Genomic DNA, 27075 nt, shown 5'->3' on the forward strand with positions numbered 1-27075 from the left:
GTCTGTGGGTACGGGGGAGGCCTGTGGCAGGGGCCCCGGCCAGCCTGGCCGTGCAAACAGGAAGGGCAGGGGCACCGGCAGCCAGAGGCGGGATCGGCTCCTCGCACACCTCACCAACTGCAGGGTGCCCGCCCCACGGAAAGGTGGGCTGGAGTAAGGCCGGAAGCCAGGGCGTGGCTCCTCTGCGGTCCCCCTGCCAGGGCAGAAGGGCCAGGGTGCGGCCGAAGGCCCAGGGCCCCTGTGGCCATCTGCCTAGTCGTCGCGCGGCTGAAAGCACAAAGACCAGCCATAGCTGCGGGCTCTCCTCGAGCCCTGGTGCCCACCCCAGGCAGTCAGGCCGGGCAGCTGCCTGTGCACCACAGGCCACCAGACGGTTTCCGCCAGATCCTACCGCCTCCCCTCCCTCCCGGGAGATTGCGCAAAGCCCCACCGCATGGCAGCTCAGAGGTTTTGCCGGGTCTGTGGAGCCTCAGAGATGCCCACAGCCCCCTCTCCTGCGCTCGCCCATCTCCTCCGTGGGTGCAACGCCAGTTCCCCACCCCCACCCCGATACCAGTCTGGTCCTCACCAACAGGCAGGAGCTGGAGGAGGCCAGCAACCCCAGGCACCCAAGAGGGAAGCAGGAGGGGGACCATGGGGTGGCTGAAAGCCCCCAGGATGGCGAGGGGCAGCTGACCCAAGTCGTGGTTCCTGTTCGCGCCTCCTTCCATGACCCCCATCCCATGGACCTCAAGAACGTGAGCGGCCTGAAGCCTCCGGATGCAGAACCTGAGAGCCAGTCCTTGTCCTGCCACATCCAGGACCAAGAGGGGTCCAGCAGCAGTGGGGGGAGGAAGCCGGTGGGGCACCAGCTTGGCTGATTGGGGAGCAGGTCAGAGCTCAAGGGAAGTCGGATCATGCTGACTTGCTCTCTCTCCAGCTCAGAGGAACTGGAGCAGAAGGGGAAGGAACTTGACCTCCAGGCCTGGGCCCCCAGGGCTGGTCCGAGGGTAGGGGTGGGGAAAGGAGAAAGCCTCTGGACTCCTGCCCTCTTTTTCCTGGACCAGGACCCAGTCCCTACCTGCCAGCGTCAGGGACACAGCGACTCCTTCCCTTTCCAGTCTGGAAAGCCCCCTCTCTGTCCCCACCCCCATCCTGGGCTTCGGGGCCTGGAGGAGAAGGCCTGGAGTCCCCGAGGGCAGGCCCCTGTCCACATCCCCTCTCGGCGGTGTCAGCAGCTCGTTCCAGGTGGCCGGGACCACGGGACTTCTGTGGACACGTGTCCTTGGGTGAGGAAAGAAAGCACAGTGGTCAGTGGTCCTGCAGCCCCCCCCCCCGCCCGCCGGGGGCCAAGCCCAGCCTGGCGTCTGCCCCACGTGGGCCTGTGTGGCCTCATGGGGTCTGACACTCCCGGGACCAGGGACAGAGACCCGTCCCCCTGGAATCTGGGCTCTAGGATGAGGTGTCCTGGAGGTGAGGTGGAGTGAGGTGGGGGTGGGGTAGCCCCCTTGGAACCCGGGGCAGAAACCTCAGCCTCTTGGCAGAGAGCCAAGCGCAGCACATCTGCAGCCCGAGGGTCTGGGAGCAGCACAAGCGGGCGCTGAGCGGGAAGTGGGTGATGCCACCACAGGAGGGGCGCTGCGCTGCCGAGGGTCGGGTGGTGGGCTTAGCGGGGTCCTTATGTCAGGGGCCGCCTCCACCTGCGATGGCATCTCCCCATCTTGCCTGCCCGGCGGGTCATCCTCAGGCCTCCCAGAGCCCGGCAGGGGTGGGAGGCCTGATCTTGGGCCCTGAGGGTGCCCCTCCTCCCCCCACCCCGCAGCCAGAGGATCAGAGTGGGGGAGGTGAGGAGGGGGGTTGATGCCAAGGTCCCCTGGGGCGGGGGCAGGGGCGGGGCGGGGGCAGGAAGATAGCCTGCTGTCTCTGTCCCGGCAGATGAAAGGGCTTCCCTCCAGCGGGGCTGCGCAGGGGCTGCGGCTGTGATTGGACTGCGTCTCTGCCCAGTGGCTGCTGTGATTTGAGATCCCTGGGTGTCCTGGGTGGCTGACTCTGGGAGCTGCGGATGGGGACGGCCGGTGAGTGTCTGATCTTCGGGGAGCTGTGGGCTGGGGGGACGGGGCCCACAGGCGACCACGGGAAGACAGTGTCTCTTCCTGTGTCCCGTGTAGGGTGCAGCCCCTCCCAGAGGCTTCGGGCCTTGGGGGCCTTGGCCGGAGCCACCCTCCTCTTCACCCTGTGGCTCCTGTGGCAGTTCGGGCCGGCCCCCGCGAGGGTCCCCGCGCCCCCGCGAACGCTCCTCGTTCTCATCTGGCACTGGCCCTTCGCCGACCAGCCCCCCGAGCTGCCCAGCAACACCTGCACCCGCTACGGCGTGGCCCACTGCCACCTGAGCACCAACCACAGCCTGCTGGCCAGCGCGGATGCCGTGGTCTTCCATCACCGCGAGCTGCAGACCCGGCGGGCCCACCTCCCCCTGGCCAGCCGGCCGCGGGGGCAGCCCTGGGTGTGGGCCTCCATGGAGTCGCCCAGCCACACCCACGGCCTCGGTCGCCTCGGCGGGATCTTTAACTGGGTGCTAAGCTACCGGCGAGACTCTGATATCTTCGTACCCTACGGCCGGCTGGAGCCCCACGAGGGCCCCGCGCCGCCCCTGCCGGCCAAGAAGGGGGTGGCGGCCTGGGTGGTCAGCAACTTCCAGGCGCGGCAGCGGCGTGTGCAGCTGTACCGGCGGCTGGCGCCCCACCTGCGCGTGGACGTGTTCGGCCGCGCCAACGGGAAGCCGCTGTGCGCCAGCTGCCTGCTGCCCACCGTGGCCCGGTACCTCTTCTACCTGTCTTTCGAGAACTCACAGCACCGAGACTACATCACCGAGAAGTTCTGGCGCAACGCACTGGCCGCCGGGACGGTTCCCGTGGTGCTGGGGCCCCCGAGGGCCAACTACGAGGCCTTTGCACCGGCTGACGCCTTCGTGCACGTGGATGACTTCGGCTCGGCCCAGGAGCTGGCCTCCTTCCTGGCCGGCGTGAACGCCAGCGGCTACCGGCGCTACCTGGCCTGGCGAGACCGGCTCCGTGTGCGGCTGTTTGAGGACTGGAGCGAGCGCTTCTGCGCCGTCTGCGCCCAATACCCCCACTTGCCTCGAGGCCAGGTGTACTGGGACCTCAAGACCTGGTTCCAGGCCTGAGCTCCGGCCCGCGAGGAGGAGGCTGAAGAGGTGGCTGGGCGCCGGTGGCGGGGGGGGGGGAAGGGCTGGGTGTTGAAATCAAACCACCGGGCATCCGGCCCCCACAGGCCATCAGGATAGTGCAGAGGCTGGGTTAGAAACTGGAAAGCAGAGATCAGGTGGGAGTGGGCTGGTCTGGGCAGACTGCCTGGAGGAGGAGGCTGGCAGGCACTGGAGCAGGCATTGGGGGGTGAAGGTGAGAGTGGGAGAGAGTTAGGGGAGGTGCATGTGGCGAGTTGATCTAAGATACAGGCTCCCAGGGACCTCTGAGGACCTCCCTTCCCACCTTGACAAAACCCCCGTGAGATCCTCTGTCCCAGAAAGCGGTTGGGAGAGGCCAGGGGTTGGGCCTCCTGCAGTCTGGAGGGAAAACTCTGAGCCCCCAAACCTCCTCTGTCACCGAGGTCCCTTGGCTTGGGCCGTGCAGGTGCATCACCCCCACCCTGCACTGTGCTGGAGCCAGGTCCGGGGACGCCAGGACAAGCCGGCCTGCCTGCATCTCCGGGAGGGTCAGCGATCAGTAAAGAAAGGAGGACAAGAATGGCGCGTGCTGAGTCTGGTCGTGTGTGCCCTCCCCCGCAGCTTTACCCACCCCACCCCACCCCCGCCACACAGGCCTCCCTGTCCTGATAGGGTCCCTCCCCCACACCACTCTGCCTGTGCCTGCCAGCTTCCTTCACCCCCTGCTACCTGACTGGCACGGCACCAGGGAGCTTTCCCTGACCCCCAAAAGGCCAAGGTGGGTGGAGAGTAGGGGGTGCTGAGGTCTGAAACCTGGATGGGGGCGGGGGATCAAAGGAGCCTGGTCCTGGAGGCCCTGGGATTTCATTTTCCGGCTGCAGGGGTAGAAGCCGTGGTGGATAGCACACACGGGCAGCACCAGGGGAACCCCTGTGGCAGGCTGCCTGTGGGGGCAGGGAAGAGAAGCTGGAACTGCAGATAGGGGCCCCAACAGGCTGCTCCCCTGGGGCAGAGGTCAGGATTTGTCCCTGCCCCAGATGGGGGTGGGTGGCAGTTGCAGGCAGGAAGCTGCCCTCCCCGTTGGCAGTGGCTTGTGGGAAGGGCCTGCGGGTCACTGACCTCGCCCCACATGCTGACCAGGGATAAGGACGGGGGATTGGCCCCCTCTGCCCTGCCCCATTGTAAAGAAGGAGCTGGGGAGGGGCATGTAGCTGTAGTCCCCCAAAGCCTGCCATCAGCTTAGGGGAGCCCTCTATGTGCGCTCCGGATGTGCACCCCCGACCCTGGACATCCCGCGGCCTGCCCCTCCCGTTGGCAAGTGGGGAAACTGAGATTGGGAAGGGAGGAGACGTCAGGGCTCGGGCAGGGTTCCCTGCCTCTGCTGCCCTCTGCTGGCCGCTCTGGGCCGCTGCAGCCCCTGCGCCGTCCGCTCCACTGAGTCCCACCGGCCGCCGCGGGGCTGGCTCGCGGGTTTGGCCGAGAAAGGAGCCCCTCGCCGAGGGCGCGGCCTCGGTCTCCTCAAGCATCCTGGGCGCCCCGTCTGCAAGGAAACGGTCCCCGGGCCAGAGTCCGGCCAGGCCCATCCCGCCACTTGCTCGCCGAGGGGTTCATTCCCAAGGGACCCGGGGATCCCCGCAGCGGCGGGACAGCCCCCTGCACCCCCTCACAAGCGCCCACCCCCGCCTCAAGCGGCCTGGGTCAGGAAGCCGCTGGCGGGGCCGGAGCGCTGCCGCCTGAAGGCTGGACGGCAGACACTGGCCGGCGCGCACAGGTGGGATCTCCCGCCGGCGCTGAGCGGTCCCCTCCCCCCGCGGGGCGGCTACCGCCTTCCAGCCTGGCGGTGACCCGGGCACCGGGACCTGGCTCTGACGTCCAGGCGACATTCCTGCCCCCAGCACCTCCGCGGGGGGGGGGGCACTCCCGCCCCCAGCGTCCCCTCAGGGCGCCCTGGGGCCAGTGGCCACCTTGGGGCGCCTCTGCAGATTCCAGCGGGGGTTCGGCTTGCCGGACAGACGCCCCCGGGAGAAGAGCGCGCCGGCGGCGGGGTGGGGCTCGGGGGCTTAGACGCGAGCTCGGGGGCCGGGCGCGATGGGGGCGGCCCACGAGGCCGGCGGCCGGCGCGCGGGGCGGAGCTCCGGGACCCGCCCCGCAGGGCGGCTGGGGCTCGGGACGCGACGGGCGGCGGCGGGCGGCGCGCGGCTCCTTTAAGCGGGGGCGGCGCGGGCGGGGGGCGGGCGCGAGCGGCGGTCGGCGCGGCGGCCGGGGCGGAGCCAGCGCGGAGCCGGTCCCCGACGCCCCAGGCCCCGCCCCGCGCGGGCGATGCCGAGCGGCGCGGCGGGCGGCGGGGCCGGCGGGGCGCGCAGAGGAGCGGGCGGCGGCGCGAGGGCGGCCGGAGCGCGGCCCCGCCATGGGCTTCCTGCACCAGCTGCAGCTGCTGCTCTGGAAGAACGTGACGCTGAAGCGCCGGAGCCCGGTGAGCCGCCCCGCGCGCCTCCGGGCCTGCCCCGAGCCGGAGGGCGCGCGCACGGGGTCCGGCGGCGCGTTTTCCGCGCGCACGTGCGGCCGGGCGGGGCGCGCGCAGACCCCGGGAGGGCCCCCGGGGGCGGCGAGCCCCAGCGCCCCCTCCCCGCCGGGACCCCGCGCGCCCTTGCGGGCTCCGGCCTCCGGGAAGGGGACTCGGCGGTCCCCGGCCCGCCGCCCGCGGCCGCTGACATTCGCGGTGCGCGGCTGAGTCACGGGATGGGCGCCCCGCGCGGTGCGCTCTTCGGGGCGAGCGGTTCGGGTCGGGGGCGAGCGGCCCCAGGACGCTGGGGTCGCGGGAGGCCCTCGGTCCCGGGACGGAGGGCTGGCCTGGGAGACTCTGTCCAGCCCAGAAGGTCCTTGGTTTCTGGGCCCAGCTTCCTCTGGAGCCCCTGCAGGGACCCTGCCCTTTCCCTCCTGCACCATCACCTCCCTGCCCTTGGACAGACACCCCCCCCCCGCCCTTCCCCCAAGTCCACTGGCCCTTGCTCCTGCTCTCTCACGAACAGGAGTGTCCTTGCTGTGCCAGCACTGGCCAGTCTGCATCCCTACACCCTTTTGTCCTCTGGGGCAGCCCTCCCTGAGGCTGAGCCACACTCCCATCTCCCCAACCCCAGCCCCCTCTGGGGGCCTGGTCCTGCTGATTGGAGCTGGGAGCCCCAAGCACCCCAGCCACCAGCCACCAGCCCTGTGTCTGGGGCAGCCAGGGTCCTGAGCGCACAGGACGCAGCAGCTGTCAGGGACAGAAGTCCTGGTGAGCCGCCAGCCATCCGTAGGGATGCCATCATGCTGGCCCTCACTCAGCACCCCTGCCCTTCGAAAGGCAGGGGCCCCTCCTGTTGTGCTGCCTAGCCCACAGCAGCACAGGCACCAGAGAGGCCCGGGCCGCTCGGATTTCTGAATGGGCCCTGGGGATTTTCCACAAGGAGCCCAGGGCAGGCTGGGGTCCGGAGTGGGGGGCGTGAGGACAAAGCAGCCTCTCATCCTCACCCTCTCCCCCTGACTTAGAGTCTCCTGGAGCTGATGAGCTCCCACCAGGGACCCTCCTTGAGAAGGGCTTTGAAGTGCATAGTACGAACTCCGGGACCGCAGACAGGGCAGGGTGGCCATCATCAGCACGGCCTGGCACGGTCCCTTGGGCACCTGAGCCTGGCGGGGAACCAGGGCTGAGTACACTCCCTGCCCGCGTGCCTGGGGCTGGCCGGCCCTGGGTCCCATGGATCAGGCCTGCAGCCTGTCCCTGCTTCAGATTTTGGGTTACTGGGGACAGGAGGGCAGGGCTCAGAGGAGAACGGGGAGCGGGATGTGGGCATGCATTAGCCCCAGGGTTCTTGGCAGTAAGGGCACCCCAAGGGCTGGAGGCAGAGGCTGGAATGATGGCCTCTGTAGCCACTGGGGATCTCAAGGCTCAGGGAAGGGAGCAGTGGCCTGTGGGGGACTGGCAAGCAGGTGGGAGGTGTCCACGGCCCTCCAGCCAGGAGTGGCCCCCACTTGCTAGGTCACGCCTTCCCTAGAATCTTCCTCTGCCCCTGCCCAGGAGTACTACCAGGGGCTGGTCAGGGCACATGGAGGTCCTTGGCCTGAGGCCACAGCAAATCAGAAATTTTTCTTCCAGGGGGGCTAAGGCCTCGCTGGGCTTGTGCAGGGGGCTTGGGTGGGCCAGGTATCTGGCACACTCCTGTCGGCCCCCCACTTCCTGGGGAGGGTCTGGGGCTTCAGGGTCAGACCTGCGGGCTCAGCGGGCAGAGGTTTGCTCTTTATGCTGTGGGCTTCTCTGGAGGGTGGGGGCATCCCTGGAAAGCTTGGTTTGAAGGGTAGGAACCAAGGGTCTCTGTCCCGAGGCTTCTCTGTCTGGGAGCGTCGCCTGTCCCCTCTTGGCCCGGGCTGCCGTGGCCTCACCACTGGGCAGAGTCAGGCTGTTCCATCTTCAGCTCCCCTCCGTTCTCCCCTTGACACAGCCGAGGTGGCTCAGGCCCAGGGGGGCACCTAGGCCCGGGAACAGCATGGGGGCCCCCGGTCATCTCAAGGGACCGGGGGTTGACTCCCTTGTGGGCCTGGTGGCTCTCGTGGGGCTCTCAGGTGAGGCTGAACCTGTGCCCGCCCGGAACCAGATGCCCCTCTGGCTGCCCGCCCGCCCCCCTGCCCAGCAGGCCTCCCTCCTCCCAGCAGCTCCTGCGGCCGTTGCTATAGCAACAAGGAGGTAGCCCTGGCCTGTTGCTGCAGTTACACGGTGGAGGTGCCCAGTGGTAGGGCGGGTGTGGGTGGGGCTGGTACCTTGTCCGTGACCCTGGCCACCTGCGATGCGTGCAGCCACCCTGGCTCTGTGTCCGTGTGTGTGGCACGGGTGCCTGTCCCCAGCCCTGCGCGTACCCATGTTGCCTCCAGGCTAGCCCTGGCCTGGCTTCTGGCTCGGGGAGGGGGTGGAGGCTGGCACAGACTGGGGCGGGCGTGGGGTGCGGACCACAGTGGGGTGTTCCAGACCACAGGGCACTATTGTCCGAGCGGGTAAACAACCGCGCAGCCCGGGCCCCGGGCCAGACGGCATGCCACCGGGGTGGGGGCCATGGAGTCTGTTTTGCAGTGGGGGCGAGGATGAAGGAAACCTGGTCCTCTGAGGAGCGCTGGTGGGGTGAGGGTCAGGATGCGTCTGGGGGCTGAGCGGGGCTCAGGCCCCCCACAGAGCAGTGGGCCCAAGGTCCTCTTTCCACCTTCCCTCCCTGAGCTAGAAGAGGGGACAGGGTCACAGACAGTGAGAAGTCCTTCCGTTTCCCAGGCAAGACACAGGGAAGCCCGGGGCCTGGGGGCCTCTGACGTTCCTTTCCCACCCCAGCAGGCTCCGCCAGGGCTCTCCTTGGTGCCCAGCCGGGGGTGCCAGGAGCAGTCCCGGGAATAGAGGAGAGTTCTGGGGAGCACAGGCAGGGCTGTTGAGCCCATCGGAGCCACGTGGGGTGAGGGAGAGGGGCCAGGCCAGAAGAAGGAACTTGGGGCTGTCAGACTTCTGCGCAGGTTTTCCTGGAGGCTAAGAGGCCTGGGCCGGAGCCATGCCTCTGGTTATCCAGGCCTTGTCTTGTGGGGTGTGATGGCGCTGTCACAGTGAGGCGGGCCGGCCCTGCGGGAGTGTGGGAGCTCTGGCTGGCACCCAAGACCACCTCCAAGATCCTAGCTAGGAGAAGGTGGGGAAGGAGAAGCTGAGCTGGGCAGATTCATGGGTCCTAGCAGACCACAAGCGGACTGGCTTGTCCCTGCTGGCGAATCCCCACGGCACCAGAGCTTGGGTGTGCAGAGGACAGATAACACTCACACCCTCACCCATCGAAAAGGGCCTTGAAGAAAGGGGAGGCAAACTCTGTTGGCCCTGAAGGGCCTGGGTTGACCTTTTGTGGTCGCTGTGTGGGGCAGTGTGGGGTCCAGGCTGGGCGGGGCTGGCCCTGCCTGCCAGGAAGACACCGGTCTGGGGAGAGGAGGGCTCGGGTCTGTCCTGTCCAGCCCCGGGCTGGTGGTGTGGGCTCCGGGCAGGTGGCCTGACTCAGCCCGCCCTTTCCAGTGGGTCTTGGCCTTTGAGATCTTCATTCCTCTGGTTCTCTTCTTCATCCTGCTGGGGCTTCGGCAGAAGAAACCGACCATCTCTGTGAAAGAAGGTGAGTGTCCTGGGGTGGGGGGGGTGGCAGGGGGTGGGGAGTGGCGGGGGGCCCAGGGCACTGCTGGACGGGCAGGGTGGGGCAGGCAGTTCTCACTGTGTCCCGCGTGGTGTCCTGGGTGCACGCGACCCCACACGTGTCCCAGCTCCCGCGCTGTCCTGGTGCGGTCCGTGCGCCTGCTCCCCTGTGTGGCCCCTGGCCATGCCTCCTGGCCGGGCTGGAGGACAGGGCCGGCCGGCTGTTCCTCACTGTTCTCCTCTGTTCTGTTTTGCCCCTCCCCCGCATGGTCTCTTGTCCTCCTCCTGGGCCTGCATGCAGTCTGTAAGTGAGCCAGCGGCCCTCCTGGTGCGGCCTGAGCGCGCCCTGCCCCCCCCCGCTTGCATTAACAGCCTTTCCTGGCCTGGCCGGTTCCTGGCAAACCCCTTGCCCACGGTCGGGGGCAGCTGGCACACGGGGGGGGGGGGCGAAGGAGACCTGGATCGTGGTGGCTTCCAGGTCAAGCTTCTGGGGTTGGGGGTGTCCATCTCTATGTGGCATCGCCTGGCCCTGCCTTGCAGGGCTGGGGCTGGGTCACCTGGCTGCTCTCCCCTCAAACCCCCATGGGCTCCTGAGTTCTCCCTGCTAACCAACTGGCCAGAGAGGTCAGAGGTCACTGCCCAGTGGGGGCCCCACGTGCTCCCCTGGGCCCTGTGGGCAGTGCCACACCTGAATTCTTAGGGAAGGTATCGGGCATTTTGGCCTTGGGTGGCTGAGGGAAGAGGGACACCCTGGGAGTTATGGGGAAGGGATGGCTGGACGCCCTTTGACCTCTGACCTGCTGGGGTCATCTGCACCGGAACTCTCGGCCCTCTGCCCTCTGCCCCGTCTGCTGTCTGAAGCCGCTTTTCCTCCCGGACTTTCTCTAACTTTCTCTATTTGGCCTTCATCCCCCTCCCCTTTCTTGACTCCTTCCCTGGCCCTCTCCTGTCTCGCCTCTCGCCCCTGGGCCCTCTCACCTGCCCTGACCCCCCCCACCCCGCAGCTTTCTACACCGCGGCGCCGCTCACCTCCGCGGGCCTCCTGCCCGTCATGCAGTCTCTGTGCCCAGATGGCCAGCGAGACGAGTTTGGGTTCCTGCAGTACGCCAACTCCACGTGAGTGCCCCCGCCCCCTGCAGTAGGCCAACTCCACGTGAGCGCCCCCGCCCCCGCCCCCCACCGAGGCCAGTGGGTGACCTCCCATGGCGGTGCAGGGTCACTCAGCTGCTGGAGAGCCTCAACCGTGTGGTGGAGGAAGGCAACCTGTTTGACCCGGCGCGGCCCAGCTTGGGCTCGGAGCTCGAGGCCCTGCGCCAGCACCTGGAGGCCCTCCGCGCTGGCCCGGACCCCTGGGAGAGCCACCTGGACAGACCTACAGGTAGGCCCGGGGCGGCTCAGGCTGTGCCTCTGCTGGGGGGCTCGGGGCCCCGGCCGCCGTGTCAGCTGCGCTCAGATCCCAGCTGGGCCTCTCCTGTCCTCTGGCCGGCGTCGGGGCGCCCATCTGGGCCGTCGCTCTGGGTTCCTGGGGCAAAGGAGCTCGGGCGGACCCCGCTGAGCTGCCCTCCCCGTGGCCAGATCTGGTGCGGGCACCTGGGCTCTGCGTCTATTCCGGGTTCCTTTACCCCAGGCCCAGCTTGCCCTCAGCACTGTCCTTCTGCCTGTCCAGTGTCGTCCTTCTCTCTGGGCTCGGTGGCCAGGGACCCACGGGAGCTCTGGCGTTTCCTGATGCAGAATCTGTCGCTCCCTAACAGCACAGCCCAGGCACTCCTGGCTGCCCGTGTGGACCTGCCGGAGGTGAGGGGGCGAGCGTCTGCAGGGAGCGCGGGTCTTCTCTTGGGACGGCTCCTGGCCCCACTGTCCTCTCTGCCCCCCCCCCCCCGCTTATAGGAATGGAGAGCAAGGAGAGGGGATCTGGGGCTCTGGGACCCCCTGGCCTGAGCCACACCCCTCTCCTCTCCAGGTCTATCACCTGCTTTTTGGCCCTTCCCCTGCCCTGGATGTGGGGTCAGGACTCCCCAGGGGTCGGGAGCCCTGGAGCCGCCTGGGTGGCAATCCCCTATTCCGGATGGAGGTAAGAGGACCTGTTAGTGGGATGGGAACACACCGCCAGCCCCTGGGTGGGGGTTTCCACCTGAGAGGGTGAAGAAAGGGGCCCCCTTGATAATTGCGAGCTTCTTCTGGGGATGAGGTCGTTCCCGGGAGTCTGTGGCTAGCATGGGGGCGGAAAGCAGGAGAGTGATGTGTGTCCACTCTCCCCACCCCCCGCCCATCACAGGCGCCTGGGCTATCTCAGACCTGGCGCGGGCCAGGGTGGGAGGCAGGGGGAGACCCGAGGCCGTCTTGGGCTAGGGCCTTGGCTCCCTCTTGGTTGAGGTTCCTTCCTGGCTGTCCCCCTGCACCCTGCCCCCAGGAGCTGCTGTTGGCCCCCGCTCTCCTGGAGCAGCTGACGTGTGCGCAGAGCTCCGGGGAGCTGGGCCGGGTCCTCACCGTGCCCCAGGGTCAGCAGACCGCGCTGCAGAGCTACCGGGACGCCGTCTGCAGTGGGCAGGCTGCTGCCCGTGCCCAGCGCTTTTCTAGGCTGGCTGCTGAGCTCCACAACCAGCTGGATGTGGCCAAGATTGCCCAGCAGGTGAGGGCCTGCCTGCCTGCTGGCCCCCAGGCCCATGGCCCTGGCTGGAGGAGGTATTGGGGCTCCTTGGGCCCACGGCTGCCAGGGCGTGTGCCTGTGGTTGCGTGTCCCATGCACCCCTAGTGAGCCATGCCCCATGTCCTCCCCCAGTCAGTTTCCCAGCCCCTAGCCAGTGCTCCCCGCCACCCTCCAAGAGGCAGACTCTCCCTCAGCCTCTCTCCTCCTGGTCTGTGTCCAGTGCCTCCACCCGACCTCAGTCTCCCACCTTCACATCAGCCCGGGCCGTGTTCCCTCCTGGGCCTGCATCTGCCCACCTTCCCCCTTTCCCATCAGCTGGGCCTGGACTCCCCCAACGCCTCGGCTCCCCAGCAGCAGCCAGCACCCCCGCAGCGGCTGCAGGCGCTGCTGGAGGACCTGCTGGACGCCCAGAAAGTTCTGCAGGATGTGGACGTCCTCTCGGCCCTGGCTCTGCTGCTGCCCCAGGGCGCCTGCGCCGGCCGTGCCCCGGGGCCCCCAGCCAGTGGCCCTGGAAGGACAGCGAACGGCACCGGGGCTGCAGGGGCCACGAGCTCCAACTCCTCCGCGGAGGAGGGCGCCCGGGCCGCGGCAGCCCCCTCCTCCTCAGACGCGCTGCAGGGTCAGTGCTCCGCCTTCGTGCAGCTCTGGGCCGGACTGCAGCCCATCCTATGCGGCAACAACCGGTAGGTGGGCAGCAGTGGGGGGGGGAGAGCAGATGGGGCGGGGCCTAGCTCCGAGGCCAGGCTCTGAGCCCGCACACCGGCCTCCCACTCGGTATCCCCGCCCCACTCCCTGCCCCTCCCGATGCACCCCTCCCACCGTGAGGTTCTGCCCCTCCCCCTCTGGAAGCCCCGCCTCCAGCCCCCGACTGCCCCTCCTTCTGCCGACACGCACCCCCCAGACCTGCCCCTGACGCTCCACGCCCCCCTCCCCGGGCGCTAGCACCATCGAGCCGGAGGCGCTGCGGCAGGGCAACATGAGCTCCCTGGGCTTCACGAGCAAGGAGCAGCGGAACTTGGGGCTCCTCGTGCACCTTATGACCAGCAATCCCAAGATCCTGTATGCGCCAGCGGGCTCCGAGGCGGACCGCGTCATCCTCAAGGTTCGGGAGTCTGGCACGTTGGGGGCCTTCTGTCTCCTTCTGGGGCAGAAGCTGAAGGAGCTGGGCAGGGGGCCTCAGGGACCCCTGTGCAGACTGCGGTCTGCAGAACTGTCCTGGGAGGGGCTGCAGAGCTTGAGCTCGGACTTGGCTGGGGGACAGGGACTGGAGGACTGATGGGGGGGTGGGTGCGGCGCGTCCAAGATGCAGGGGTATGGTGGGGCTGCTGTGGGGATGCCCTGAGCTGGCTAGTGAGGTACAGGGTTCTGGCCTGGCCGGGAATGGCCAGGGCGGGCAGTGCTGCTTTGGATAGAGTAGGGCCACTTGCAGAGACCTCCCAGGGCAGCCGCCGGTGGGCCAGATTTGGGTGGGGCAGCTGGGTGGTCTGCCAGGGCCCATTCCAGGGGAGAAATCCTGTCGGAGAGAAGTAGAAACTTGGGCTGGAAGTGACCCAGGAAGGGGGGAGCCCGTGGAGGGGCTTCTAGGACGAGTGTGGGGGTGAGGAGGGCCGGTGTCAGGGCTGTTCAAGGGACACGTGGAGAAAGGCCCAGCTGGTGAACTGGGAAAGCTGGAAGTCAGGCTGCCTGGGGGCGGGGCCTCACCAGCACTCTGGGTGGCCTCGGGAAGGTGGGAGGGGAGGGTTTCCAGCCCCCAGGTGCAAGTCTGGCCGGAGTAGTAGTGGCTGTTGGCAAGCGACTGGCCCGGGAGGAGACAAAGGAGTGGAGGACCCCTTGCTCGCTGGGCTTTTCCTGTGAGCCCCGTGACCCATGCCCTCACCCTCTGCAGGCCAACGAGACCTTTGCCTTTGTAGGCAACGTGACCCACTACGCCCAAGTGTGGCTCAACATCTCCGCGGAGATCCGCAGCTACCTGGAGCAGGGCAGGCTGCAGCGGCACCTTCGCTGGCTGCAGGAGGTGCTGGGGGCGCCGGGCGGGGGCGGGGCCCATCCGTGTCCGGGGCCACCCCCTGAGCCGGTCCTTCCCCACCCCAGTATGTGGCAGAGCTGCGGCTGCACCCTGAGGCCCTGAACCTGTCCCTGGAGGAGCTGCCGCCCGCCCTGCGTCAGGACAACTTCTCGCTGCCCAATGGCTCGGCGCTCCTGCAGCAGCTGGACACCATTGACAACGCGGCCTGTGGCTGGGTCCAGTTCATGTCCAAGGTGGGGTGGGCGAGCCGCCCGGGCTCCGCTGGGCTGGGGCCCAGGGCCGGCTCCAACACCGCACCCCCCCCCAGGTGAGTGTGGACATCTTCAAGGGTTTTCCCGACGAGGAGAGCATCGTCAACTATACCCTCAACCAGGCCTACCAGGACAATGTCACCGTGTTCGCCAGTGAGCTGGTCCCCCTGAGCCCCGCTCTTCCGCCTCTCGCCGCTCCAGCCCCACCCCCAGTCTCTCCCACTTTACTTGCCCCCTGTGCCCGGTTCCCTTCTCCAGTTTCACCCCACCTTGGCTCCACCTCCTCCCTGGCCCCGCCCCTCGTCCCCCAGCCCTGCCCCCTCCACACCCCGCCCCCTCCCTGCGCGCCTGGAGAATGGGGGCCCTCCAACCCACACCCTGCCGGCTCCCTAACCCTGGCCCCACCTCCTCCCTGGCCCCGCCCCTCACTCCCTTAAGCCAATCCTGGCTCTGCTCTAGCCAGGACCCGCCCCCTCTCTCTCCCCGCCCCCCCAGCCAGCGGGGCTCTATCCCTCCACCTGCTCCTCCTGTCCCCAGGCGTGATCTTCCAGACCCGCAAGGACGGTTCCCTGCCGCCCCACGTGCACTACAAGATCCGCCAAAACTCCAGCTTCACCGAGAAAACCAATGAGATCCGCCGGGCCTACTGGCGGCCGGGGCCCAACACCGGCGGCCGCTTCTACTTCCTATACGGCTTCGTCTGGATCCAGGGTGAGGCCCGCTCCTGGGGCCAAGGTAACGGGGAGGGCCCAGAGGCTGCCCGCCCCACGGCTGACCCCTTCTGCCTGCAGACATGATGGAGCGCGCCATCATCAACACCTTCGTGGGGCACGACGTGGTGGAACCCGGCAACTATGTGCAGATGTTTCCCTACCCCTGCTACACGCGAGACGAGTGAGTGTGGGGGGGGTTGCCCCGGCCCCCCCTGCTCAGGCTGAGCCCCTCCCCTCATGCCCCTGCCCCACCCCAGCTTCCTGTTCGTCATCGAGCACATGATGCCACTCTGCATGGTGATTTCCTGGGTCTACTCGGTGGCCATGACCATCCAGCACATTGTAGCAGAGAAGGAGCACCGGCTGAAGGAGGTGGGGGGTTGGGGGGGGACGGAGGGGCGGGGGTGGGGGGCAGAGGTGGAGGGGGACGGAGGGGCCGGGGTGGGGGGCAGAGGTGGACGGGGAGGGAGGAGTAGAGGCAGGTTAGTCCTTCCTGGCGTCCAGTTCCGGGGGCCGAGGCCTCCTGCCCCAGCCCGCTGCCCACCCGCCCGCAGGTGATGAAGACCATGGGCCTGAACAACGCGGTGCACTGGGTGGCCTGGTTCATCACCGGCTTCGTGCAGCTCTCCATCTCCGTGACGGCTCTCACGGCCATCCTCAAGTACGGCCAAGTGCTCATGCACAGCCACGTGTTCATCATCTGGCTCTTCCTGGCCGTCTATGCCGTGGCCACCATCATGTTCTGGTGAGCTCCGAGTGGCTGGCTGCAGGCCGGGAGGGAGCCGTGCCGGGGCCCTGGCAGAGTACCCCTCGCACTCCCCCAGGAGTCCAGACACACCCCTTGGAGCGGCTCTGTACCCTGGGAGGGACGTGCTGGGAGGGCTCGGGGCCCTGCACGAAGGGTTGTGTGTGGCTGATGGCCCGTGGTCTGCCCTGCCGTAGCTTCCTGGTGTCCGTGCTGTACTCCAAGGCCAAGCTGGCCTCGGCTTGCGGTGGCATCATCTACTTCCTGAGCTACGTGCCCTACATGTATGTGGCCATCCGCGAGGAGGTGGCCCATGACAAGATCACTGCCTTTGAGAAGTGCATTGCGGTGAGGGTCACGGCTGGGCAGGGTGGGGGTGGGGTCTGGCCTCCTGCCCTCGCTGACCACCCCCTGCCCCACCCCCTCAGTCCCTGATGTCCACAACAGCCTTCGGCCTGGGCTCCAAGTACTTTGCGCTGTACGAGGTGGCGGGCGTGGGCATCCAGTGGCACACGTTCAGCCAGTCGCCCGTGGAAGGCGACGACTTCAACCTGCTCCTGGCTGTCACCATGCTGATGGTGGACGCCGCTGTCTATGGCGTGCTCACGTGGTACATCGAGGCTGTGCACCCAGGTACCCGCCAACTCTTTGTCGCGGGGAAGGAGAGCGTGTGTGGCTCCCCAGGGGAGACAGTCACCCCAGGCCCCGGATCAGCCCCTCTTCCACTCCCTGCCCCCCCAGGCATGTACGGGCTGCCCCGGCCCTGGTACTTCCCACTGCAGAAGTCCTACTGGCTGGGCAGCGGGCGCGCGGAGGCCTGGGAGTGGAGCTGGCCGTGGGCGCGCGCCCCCCGGCTCAGTGTCATGGAGGAGGACCAGGCCTGTGCTATGGAGGCCCGGCGCTTGGGTGAGGCGGGTGCCGGGGTGGTGGCTGGGGCGCTCCGGGGTTTGGGGGGCCCTGGGCAGCCTGAGCTGACCCCCTGCCCTGGTGCAGAGGAGATGCGGGGCATGGAGGAGGAGCCCACCCACCTGCCACTGGTGGTCTGCGTGGACAAGCTCACCAAGGTCTACAAGAACGACAAGAAGCTGGCTCTTAACAGGCTGAGCTTGAACCTCTACGAGAACCAGGTGGTGTCCTTCCTGGGCCACAACGGGGCCGGCAAGACGACTACCATGTAAGCATCGGGGCGGAACCCTTACCAGGTGGGCAGCCGGGTGGGTCCCCTGCAGGAGGTGGGGGTCCTGACCCTGCCTGCCCGCCCAGGTCCATCCTCACTGGCTTGTTCCCGCCGACCTCGGGGTCGGCCACCATCTACGGGCACGACATCCGCACGGAGATGGACGAGATCCGCAAGAACCTGGGCATGTGTCCGCAGCACAACGTGCTCTTCGACAGGCTCACGGTGGAGGAGCACCTCTGGTTCTACTCGAGGCTCAAGAGCATGGCACAGGAGGAGATCCGCAAGGAGATGGACAAGTGGGTGGGGGCGGTGGGGGGCCCAGGCCTGCGGGGACCCCAGCATCCCGGCCTCCAGGGCCCAGGCCCACATGCCCGCCCCAACCCTGTCCCGGCCTCAGGATGATCGAGGACCTGGAGTTGTCCAATAAGCGGCACTCGCTGGTGCAGACGCTGTCGGGCGGCATGAAGCGCAAACTCTCCGTGGCCATCGCCTTCGTGGGCGGCTCGCGCGCCATCATCCTGGACGAGCCCACCGCAGGCGTGGACCCTTACGCACGCCGAGCCATCTGGGACCTCATTCTCAAGTACAAGCCGGGTGAGCAGGGCGCGGGGCGGCCGTGGGCGGCCCCCACCTGGCCCTGCCCACCCCGGCGCCCTGACCCTGACCCTGGGCTCCCCCAGGCCGCACCATCCTGCTGTCCACCCACCACATGGATGAGGCCGACCTGCTCGGGGACCGCATTGCCATCATCTCCCACGGGAAACTCAAGTGCTGTGGCTCCCCGCTCTTCCTCAAGGGCGCCTACGGGGATGGCTATCGCCTCACTCTGGTCAAGCAGCCGGCTGAGGCCGGGGACCCCCAAGGTCTGTGCAGACGCGGCCTGAGCCGGCTTGGGGCCCCGCCCACCCCAGGACCCCTTCTCCCAGCCCTGTGAGCTTCAGGGCTGGGCCTCTGCCATTGCCCTGACGAGCCTAGCATGCCTGGTCGGGCCTGGGGCTCCTTCTTCTCACATCCGCTCTTGACCTGGCTGCACCCCCAGAGAATCATCCTCCACCAGCCCCTGAGTGCGGCTCCTCTGTATTCCTTCTCTTCCTAGAGCCAGGACTCCCGGCCAGTCCCCCCGGCCGGACCCAGCTGAGCAGCTGCTCGGAGCCCCAGGTCTCCCAGTTTATCCGCAAGCACGTGGCCTCCTGTCTCCTGGTCTCCGACACGAGCACAGAGCTCTCCTACATCCTGCCCAGTGAGGCCGCCAAGAAGGGGGCCTTCGAGCGTCTCTTCCAGGTGTGGGCTGCAGCGGGCTCAGGGCCGGGGTCCCTTTGAGCTGTGGGGTGCAGTGGGCTCAGGGCCGGGGTCCCTTTCAGCTGTGGGCTGCAGCGGGCTCAGGGGCAGGGCCCCTTCCAGCTGTGTGCGGCGGGCTTGGGACCGGGGCCGCCCCCGCTGGGTCCCAGGCCGCGCTGGGTCACACGCAGCACCTATACCCTCGCAGCACCTGGAGCAGAGTCTGGACGCGCTGCACCTGAGCAGCTTTGGGCTGATGGACACCACATTGGAGGAGGTGTTCCTCAAGGTGTCGGAGGAGGACCAGTCTCTGGAGAACAGCGAGGCCGGTGAGCAGTCCCAGAGCGGCCCCTCAGTCGTGCACACACACCCCCACCCCTGGGGGCCTGACCCTGGGCCGGGGCGGTTCGCTCTTCCCCTGGCCCTAGGGTCCAAGGGCCCTGGGTGGGAACAAGCTGCCACCAGTCTCTGCCGGGCTGGCTGGGGCTGAGGAGCCCGGGCACGGAGGCGGCCGTGGACCGCGGGCTCCTCGGGGCAGGTGGGCGAGCATGGGGACTGAGCCCCACTTCTCCCCGCCCTGGCTCCTTTGCGGCAGCAGACGTGAAAGAGTCCAGGAAAGACGCTCTCCCTGGGGCAGAGGGTCCGGCCTCGCTGGGGGAGGCGCGCGCTGGCGGCCTGGCCCGGTGCGCGGAGCTGGCGCCGTCCCAAGTGTCCCTGCGGTCCGCATCCCCCCTGGGCTCTGCCCGCAGCGACGAGGGAGCCCCCTACGCGGACGTCTGTGGCGACGACCGCCCGCTCCTTGACAACCTACAGGACGCGGACAATGTCAGCCTGCAAGGTGGGGGGCGGCTGGGTGGGGCGGGCGGGGTCCCTGGGCGGGGTCCGGGGGGGGGTGGCTGGGGGCCGCCCGCTCAGCCCCTGCTCCCCATGCAGGAGCGGAGGCGGAGGCCCTCACGCGGGCCGGCCAGGGCAGCCGCAAGCTGGAGGGCTGGTGGCTGAAGGTGCGCCAGTTCCACGGGCTGCTGGTGAAGCGCTTCCACTGCGCCCGCCGCAACTCCAAGGCACTGTCTTCCCAGATCCTGCTCCCCGCCTTCTTCGTCTGCGTGGCCATGACCGTGGCCCTCTCCGTCCCTGAGATCGGTAGGGCTGCGGGGCCAGGCAGGGGGACTCGGGGGCCAGCGTCCCTCTCTAGTGGGACTGATTCTTCCCCACTCCTGACCACCCGCGCTGGAACTGGGCCCTCCATCCGAGCCCGCAGGCGCTCTGTGGGCTTTGTCTGGGACTCATGCCTCCTTGGGACCCAGACCCCAAGCTTGGACACTAAGGGTTTTGGGAAGGAGAAACCTAGGCCCGGGGGCCGCTGGTAGGCAGTCGGAGTGTGCTGAGGCTTGCCCGTGCACCCCTCCAGGTGACCTGCCCCCGCTGGTCCTGTCACCCTCCCAGTACCACAACTATACCCAACCCCGAGGCAATTTCATCCCCTACGCCAACGAGGAGCGCCAGGAGGACCGGTGAGGCCCCCCACCGAGCAGCTGGGGCGGGCAAGGGCTGGCTGAGGGCGCGGAGTGGGGTGGGTCTCTCCCCACCCAGACTCACGCCGCGGGTTCCCCCAGGTTGCGACTGTCGCCGGACGCCAGCCCCCAGCAGCTCGTGAGCACGTTCCGACTGCCCTCAGGAGTGGGCGCCACCTGTGTGCTCAAGTCTCCGGCCAACGGCTCCCTGGGGCCCATGCTCAACCTGAGCAGCGGCGAGTCCCGCCTGCTGGCCGCCGCGTTCTTTGACAGCATGTGCCTGGAGTCCTTCTCACAGGGGCTGCCGCTGTCCAACTTCGTGCCGCCCCCGCCCTCCCCCGCTCCACCTGACTCCCCTGTGTCCCCAGAGGAGGACCCGCTGCAGGCCTGGAATGCTTCGCTGCCCCCCACCTCTGGGCCAGGTATGGGTCCTCCCAGGCTGCCGGGGGCTGGGGGGCAGGGCGCGGCACAGGCCTGAGCTGACGCGGCCCGCTGCACCCACAGACAACTGGACGTCGGCGCCCTCCTTGCCACGCCTGGTGCGGGAGCCCGTCCGCTGCACCTGTTCTGCACAGGGCACTGGCTTCTCCTGCCCCGGTGGTGTGGGTGGGCATCCTCCCCAGATGCGGGTGGTCACCGGAGACATCCTGACCGACGTCACCGGCCACAATGTCTCCGAGTACCTGCTCTTCACCTCCGACCGCTTCCGGCTGCACCGGTGAGCGGGGTGGGGGCCACCAGCCGGTTGTGGGCAAGGGGGCGGCCCACCCACTGTGTGTCGGGCCTCACTGCCCCTCGGCCTGCCTGCCCAGGTACGGGGCCATCACCTTTGGCAACGTCCAGAAGTCCATCCCGGCGTCATTCGGTGCCCGGGCCCCAGTCATGGTGCGGAAGATCGCGGTGCGCCGGGCAGCCCAGGTGAGCCCCGTGGCCCCAGGCCCTGCGGCGTCCAGCTCCAGCGCGAGGTGGGCGGGAGTCCACAGCGCTCTTAGGGCACTTCTGGGTCTGGTCCCTCCAGGTTTTCTACAACAACAAGGGTTACCACAGCATGCCCACCTACCTCAACAGCCTCAACAACGCTATCCTGCGGGCCAACCTGCCCAAGAGCAAGGGCAACCCCGCGGCCTACGGTGAGCCTGCGGGGCGGGCGGGCCAGGGCGGGGTAGGCCGGAGCAGGGCGGAGCAGGAGCGGCTGGGGGGCGCAGGCGGTGTGGAGCAGGTCCCTGAGGCTGCCTTCCCCTATGCCATAGGCATCACTGTCACCAACCACCCCATGAACAAGACGAGCGCCAGCCTCTCCCTGGATTACCTGTGTGTATGGGATGGGGGGCGGGGGTGCAGCGGCGGGACGGGGTGCCAGGCAGGGGCTGATGGCCGCCTTGCCCCCAGGCTGCAGGGCACGGATGTGGTCATTGCCATCTTCATCATCGTGGCCATGTCCTTCGTCCCAGCCAGCTTTGTGGTCTTTCTGGTGGCCGAGAAGTCCACCAAGGCCAAGCACCTGCAGTTCGTCAGCGGCTGTAACCCCGTCATCTACTGGCTCGCCAACTACGTGTGGGACATGGTGTGCCCCTCCCCACATGGCCAAGGGGGTTCCCGTCACCCCTAGACCCCTGCTATCCCATGACCCTGTCTCCTGCCAGGCCTGCCACTTCTGGCCCCAGAGCCCCGGCCCTGCCCCGGAGCCCCTCCCCCTGCCCCGGAGCCCCTCCCCCTGCCCTGGAGCCCCTCCCCCTGTCCTGGACCCCTCACCTGCCCTAGACCCCTCACCTGCCACTCTTGCTCTGGTAGCTTAACTACCTGGTCCCGGCCACCTGCTGCGTCATCATCCTGTTCGTGTTTGACTTGCCGGCCTACACGTCACCCACCAACTTCCCTGCCGTGCTCTCTCTCTTCCTGCTCTACGGGTAAGGGGCAGCAGGCCGGGTCGTGGCACTGCGGGCGGGGGCGGACCATCTGGTTTGACCACCTGCACCCGCCCCCCCACAGGTGGTCGATCACCCCCATCATGTACCCGGCCTCCTTCTGGTTCGAGGTCCCCAGCTCAGCCTACGTGTTTCTCATTGTCATCAATCTCTTCATTGGCATCACGGCCACGGTGGCCACGTTCCTGCTGCAGCTCTTTGAGCATGACAAGGTGGGGCAGTGGAGGGGGGGCACAGCCGTGCAGGGGGCACAGGGGGTGGGGGGACGGCAGGGCACAGCCGGCCGTGGGGCGGGGAGAGGGTCACAGCGGGTGGCAGGGCCTAGGCTGTGCCTGTGACCCCCTGTGACTCTCCAGGACTTGAAGGTGGTCAATAGTTACCTGAAGAGCTGCTTCCTCATCTTCCCCAACTACAACCTGGGCCACGGGCTCATGGAGATGGCCTACAACGAGTACATCAACGAGTACTACGCCAAGATCGGTGAGCGGTGGGCGGTGGGCGGTGGGCCGTGGGCAGGCTGCCCGCCGGTGCCGCCTGGCCCCGAGATGGGCACTTGCAGGCGTGGGTGGAGCCCCCAGGCACATGCCCTGAGCCGGCTGCCCCACAGGCCAGTTTGACAAGATGAAGTCCCCGTTCGAGTGGGACATTGTCACCAGGGGGCTGGTGGCCATGACGGTCGAAGGCTTCGTCGGCTTCTTCCTCACCATCATGTGCCAGTACAACTTCCTGCGGCAGCCACAGTGAGTCGGAGGTGCCGGGAGATGGGGCCTAGCAAGTTGGGGAGCACTGGGCGATGGCGCTGCCCACCCTGTCCCCGCAGGCGTATGCCAGTGTCCACCAAACCCGTGGAGGACGATGTGGACGTGGCCAGCGAGCGGCAGCGAGTGCTGCGGGGGGATGCTGACAATGACATGGTCAAGATCGAGAACCTGACCAAGGTGGGCCCTGGGGCTCGAGAGAAGGGCTGGGTTGGGCAAGCCCCAGTGGGGGCGGGTCCCAGGTGGAGGCGTGTTTCCTGGTGGGGACGGGCCAAGGTGGGGGTGGAGCCTCGGTGGGGGCGTGTTTCCGGGCAGGGGCGGGGCCCAGGTGGGGGTGCGGCTCGCGGCGGGCCAACCAGGTTGGTCCCCTGCTGAGCGGGTCGATGGCGCCCGCCGCCAGGTGTACAAGTCGCGGAAGACCGGCCGCATCCTGGCCGTGGATCGCCTGTGCCTGGGCGTGCGTCCTGGCGAGTGCTTTGGCCTCCTGGGCGTGAACGGCGCCGGCAAGACCAGCACCTTCAAGATGCTGACGGGTGACGAGAGCACGACGGGGGGCGAGGCCTTTGTCAACGGGCACAGGTGCAGGCGGGCGCGCGCCTGGGCCGGGCGGGGGGAGGTGGTGGCTGCGGCCGCGGGCGCTGACGGCTCGGTGTCCCCAGCGTGCTCAAGGAGCTGCTCCAGGTGCAGCAGAGTCTGGGGTACTGCCCGCAGTTCGACGCCCTGTTCGACGAGCTCACGGCCCGGGAGCACCTGCAGCTGTACACGCGGCTCCGCGGCATCCCCTGGAAGGACGAGGCGCGGGTGAGGGGCGCGCGCGCAGGGGAGGGGCCGACGGGAGGGGCGGGCCCTGATGTGGGTTCTCGCCCCCAGGTGGTGAAGTGGGCCCTGGAGAAGCTGGAGCTGAGCAAGTACGCGGACAAGCCCGCGGGCACCTACAGCGGCGGCAACAAGCGCAAGCTGTCCACGGCCATCGCCCTCATCGGGTACCCCGCCTTCATCTTCCTGGTGAGCCGGGGCGGGGGTCGGTGTGCCCGCAGCCCTCTGGTGAGCCGGTGGGGGTGGGGGGCAGCGCGCGCGGCCGGCCGCAGTGGCTGAGCCTGGCGGCCCCCCAGGACGAGCCCACCACAGGCATGGACCCCAAGGCCCGGCGCTTCCTCTGGAACCTCATTCTGGACCTCATCAAGACGGGGCGCTCCGTGGTGCTGACGTCGCACAGGTGTGTCCCCGCCCTTGCCGCGCCGCCCCCTGCCCCGCCCCCTGTGCCGCGCCGCCCCGCCAGCCCGTGCCTCTGCCCGCAGCATGGAGGAGTGCGAGGCGCTGTGCACGCGGCTGGCCATCATGGTGAACGGGCGCCTGCGCTGTCTGGGCAGCATCCAGCACCTGAAGAACAGGTGAGCCGAGCCCGCGGCGCCGGCCTGGGGGTGGCCGGCTGTGGCGTGTGTGGCTGGGCGGCGGGGACACGACCCGTGGCGGCGGGGGGGCCGGCTGCGCGGGGCCCGGCGCCCGGGGTCACAGGCCTGTCCCGCAGGTTTGGAGACGGCTACATGATCACCGTGAGGACCAAGAGTAGCCAGAACGTGAAGGATGTGGTGCGGTTCTTCAACCGGAACTTTCCAGAGGCCGTGCTCAAGGTGGGCGGGGCCCCAGGGGTGGGGCTCGGGGCCTGCCCCGCGGCCTCTGACCGCTTGTCCCCCCAGGAGCGTCACCACACGAAGGTGCAGTACCAGCTGCAGTCGGCGCACATCTCGCTGGCTCAGGTGTTCAGCAAGATGGAGCAGGTGGGGGGCGTCCTGGGCATCGAGGACTACTCCGTCAGCCAGACCACGCTGGACAATGTAAGTGCGGGGGTGGGGCGGGGTCCCAGGGCCGGCGCGGGCTCACCACCGCCCCTCCCGCCAGGTGTTCGTGAACTTTGCCAAGAAGCAGAGTGACAACCTGGAGCAGCAGGAGACTGAGCCGCCCTCGGCCCTGCGGTCGCCCCTGGGCCGGCTGCTCAGCCTCTTCCGGCCGCGGCCCGCCCCCACGGAGTTAAGGGCCCTGGTGGCCGATGAGCCCGAGGACCTGGACACGGAGGACGAGGGCCTCATCAGCTTCGAGGAGGAGCGGGTGAGCCACGTGGCCAGAGGGCTCGGGCTCGGCCTGAGGAGTGGTGTGAGGGAGGGGTCACCTGGGGACGTTTGGGGTCCCGAGCTCCAGGGCACAGAGGGAGCTGAGACTGAGGGCTAGGGGCGGACACAGGAGACCCCGGCACAGGCAGATACAGACTCACCGCAGACCCCGTGGCTGCCTGGGAACCTTGCAGGATTTCAGGGACAGGCAGAGCAGGGTAGCAGGGAGCAGAGCCTTGGGCCGGGAGAGAGCGGGAAACGGGGCAGCCACCGGACTCTGCGGACAGAGACCACAGAGGATTCCAGGGAGACGGAGGAGGGGTTCCCTGTCCCAGGCCTGGGGTGGGGGGAGCAGTGTGGGGGTTTGTGGATGCCTCCCCAAGCCCGGCCTGCCTGCTCTCTGTCCACTAGGCCCAGCTCTCCTTCAACACAGACACACTCTGCTGACCGCCAGGTGCTGGCTCAAGGACATGCTGTGGGGACAGAAGTCAGGCGGTGGCCGAGGCCCCACCCATGCCCCCAGTGCCCGCCCACAAGGCCCTGGAACGGGAGGTCCAGGACCAAGGGCTTCCTGCCCCCTCCAGCCCCTCACCTGTCCTCAGCCCTGCCTGAGGCCACTGCGCTGCCCTCCCCTGATTGTGCCAAAGGTCGGCCTGGCCCTGGGCTACGCACACCCTCACCCTGCTCTGCCTTAAAGCCTTGGGGTCGGGCCGGCCCCTAGTCTCTGCCCCTGTCCAGCTCTGCCCGCCACCCCTCGGGCCACTGGGGTGACACAGGCCACTGGGTACCAGCAGACTCTGCTGGCCAGGCCTGATGTCCTGAATGGGCTTTGCTCTGACCCCAGGACTGATGGGCTGGTCTGGGGGCTGAGGCCGGAACTGGGTTGGTCCCATCCCCAGACCCTTATTTATTTTGCTTTAGGAAGAGGCTTCCTTCTCTTGCTGTCCTGCACGGCAGCCCCCACCTGAGGGAAGCCGTGGGCGTGGGCCAGGGAGGGGACGACTCGGGTGGCAGGCCGGGCAGCAGGAATGGAGCAGCTGGCCCCACTGGCCGACAAGGGCCAGATCCCTTCCCCACCCCTCCAGCTGCCACTGCTCTCCTACCCAGCTTGGCCCCCCGCACACCCACCCACCCGGGAGCCGGACCTGTACATAACGCACAGATGTTTGTTTTAAAATAAATAAACAAAAAAGTCCATGCAGGCCTACATGTGTGGAGCGGGGTGTTGGGGTGAAGATGGAGTTCCCTGATGCAAGCTTATGGTGTGTGACAGGCACGGATGCCACGTCCCCAAGCACTGAGGCCAGGGTACCGGGAAGGTGGCTAGGTCAGCCTGGAGGAGGACCGGGAGCCCACCTCCCTCTGAACAGCAGCTGGAACAGGGAGACTAGGAGGCAGGGGCTATGCCTCACTCGCCTCCCCTGCCCCACCCATACAGCTGACACCCCCTGCCGGGAGCCAGGTCCTGAGTGGGCTTCTTTGTGCCTTGTTGCCGACTGGGCGGGCATGCTCTCCGTGCCGCCTTCTCCCTGCCCTGGAGCCCAGGGCCCACTTAGGGCCCACAGGCCAGCAGCGTTGCTGGGCTGTGTCAATCTCATCTGGGATGGGGGGCTTGCAGGAGGTGACCTCTGGGCTGGGAGTCCAGGACGGAGTCCAGGAGGAAACGTGCGAAGGTTGGGGGCAGTGTGGAGGCTCCTAGGAACAGGGTGGGGGTAGGGGGCTCGGGCCTGGCACCAGTGGAGCCTGGAGACCGGCCACAAGGAAGGGCCCCAGAATCTGTGTTCCTTGAGCTTGGCCATGGTCAGTGTCCCAGAAGAGACCCCTTCCAGGGGACTGGAAGGGACACCAGACTTCCCAGGAGGATGAAGGGTCACGTTTCTCAAAACCCTTTCACCCTGGTTGGGGTGGGTGGTACTGGCAATTTCCCTTTTTTCTTTCTTGTTTTTGTTTTGTTTTTGTTTTTTTGTTTTTTTTTCTTAAAGATTTTATTTATTTGTCAGAGAGAGGGAGAGAGAGCAAGCACAGGCAGACAGAGAGGCAGGCAGAGGCAAAGGGAGAAGCAGGCTCCCCGCCGAGCAAGGAGCCCGATGTGGGACTCGATCCCAGGACGCTGGGATCATGACCTGAGCCGAAGGCAGCTGCTTAACCAACTGAGCCACCCAGGCATCCCAGTTTTGTTTTGTTTTAAGATTGATTTATTTGAGGGGTGCCTGGGTGGCTCAGTGGGTTGAGCCTCTGCTTTCGGTTCAGATCATGATTCCAGGGTCCTGGGATTGAGCCCTGCATCGGGCTCTCTGCTCAGCGGGAAGCCTGCTTCCCTCTCTGTCTCTGCCTGCCTCTCTGCCTACTTGTGATCTCTGTCTGTCAAATAAATAAATAAAATCTTTAAAAAAAAAAAAAAAAGAATATCACTGTGGATTCACCAGTTTTTAAAAAATCAACATGCTGTCATCTTAAAGATTTTTCTTTTAGGATTTTATTTATTTGATTGTGTTAGAGCATGAGTAAGAGGGAGAGGGAGAAGCAGACTCCCTGAGGAGCAAGGAGCCCGACACGGGGCTCCATCCCAGGACCCCAGGATCATGACCTGAGCCG

General features: G+C 67.5%; 2 protein-coding genes across 5 annotated transcripts; both read left to right on the forward strand.

The window, feature by feature from the left end:
- Window positions 1–1254: 1254 nt before the first annotated feature.
- On the forward strand, window positions 1255–3163 carry FUT7 (fucosyltransferase 7). The gene is made up of 3 exons (XM_044264199.1): window positions 1255–1268; window positions 1915–2054; window positions 2148–3163. Exons 2-3 carry the CDS (start codon window positions 2042–2044, stop codon window positions 3161–3163), a joined length of 1029 nt encoding a protein of 342 aa, XP_044120134.1. The 5' UTR covers window positions 1255–1268; window positions 1915–2041.
- Window positions 3164–5541: 2378 nt separating this feature from the next.
- On the forward strand, window positions 5542–25677 carry ABCA2 (ATP binding cassette subfamily A member 2). Of its 4 annotated transcripts, XM_044264468.1 has the most exons (49): window positions 5542–5636; window positions 9228–9321; window positions 9640–9642; window positions 10343–10454; window positions 10553–10716; window positions 11005–11132; window positions 11299–11409; window positions 11749–11967; window positions 12301–12668; window positions 12928–13087; window positions 13871–13999; window positions 14077–14244; window positions 14319–14415; window positions 14800–14973; window positions 15054–15156; window positions 15233–15347; window positions 15530–15720; window positions 15918–16068; window positions 16149–16353; window positions 16462–16626; window positions 16714–16894; window positions 16984–17196; window positions 17298–17494; window positions 17581–17763; window positions 17997–18181; window positions 18387–18507; window positions 18777–19016; window positions 19112–19318; window positions 19587–19689; window positions 19792–20111; window positions 20194–20407; window positions 20502–20607; window positions 20708–20819; window positions 20940–21000; window positions 21079–21253; window positions 21481–21596; window positions 21679–21826; window positions 21971–22094; window positions 22222–22354; window positions 22435–22552; window positions 22773–22951; window positions 23032–23173; window positions 23243–23377; window positions 23485–23588; window positions 23671–23763; window positions 23901–24003; window positions 24070–24207; window positions 24272–24478; window positions 24892–25677. In XM_044264468.1, exons 1-49 carry the CDS (start codon window positions 5571–5573, stop codon window positions 24925–24927), a joined length of 7317 nt encoding a protein of 2438 aa, XP_044120403.1. In that variant the 5' UTR covers window positions 5542–5570; the 3' UTR covers window positions 24928–25677. The 4 variants fall into 4 exon arrangements, with proteins under 4 accessions (XP_044120403.1, XP_044120401.1, XP_044120405.1 ...); XM_044264466.1 differs by having other exon boundaries at window positions 23032–23377; XM_044264470.1 differs by lacking the exon at window positions 16462–16626.
- Window positions 25678–27075: the final 1398 nt, after the last annotated feature.

The sequence above is a fragment of the Neovison vison genome, chromosome 9, assembly GCF_020171115.1.
Source record: "Neovison vison isolate M4711 chromosome 9, ASM_NN_V1, whole genome shotgun sequence".
Lineage (NCBI taxonomy): Eukaryota > Metazoa > Chordata > Mammalia > Carnivora > Mustelidae > Neogale > Neogale vison.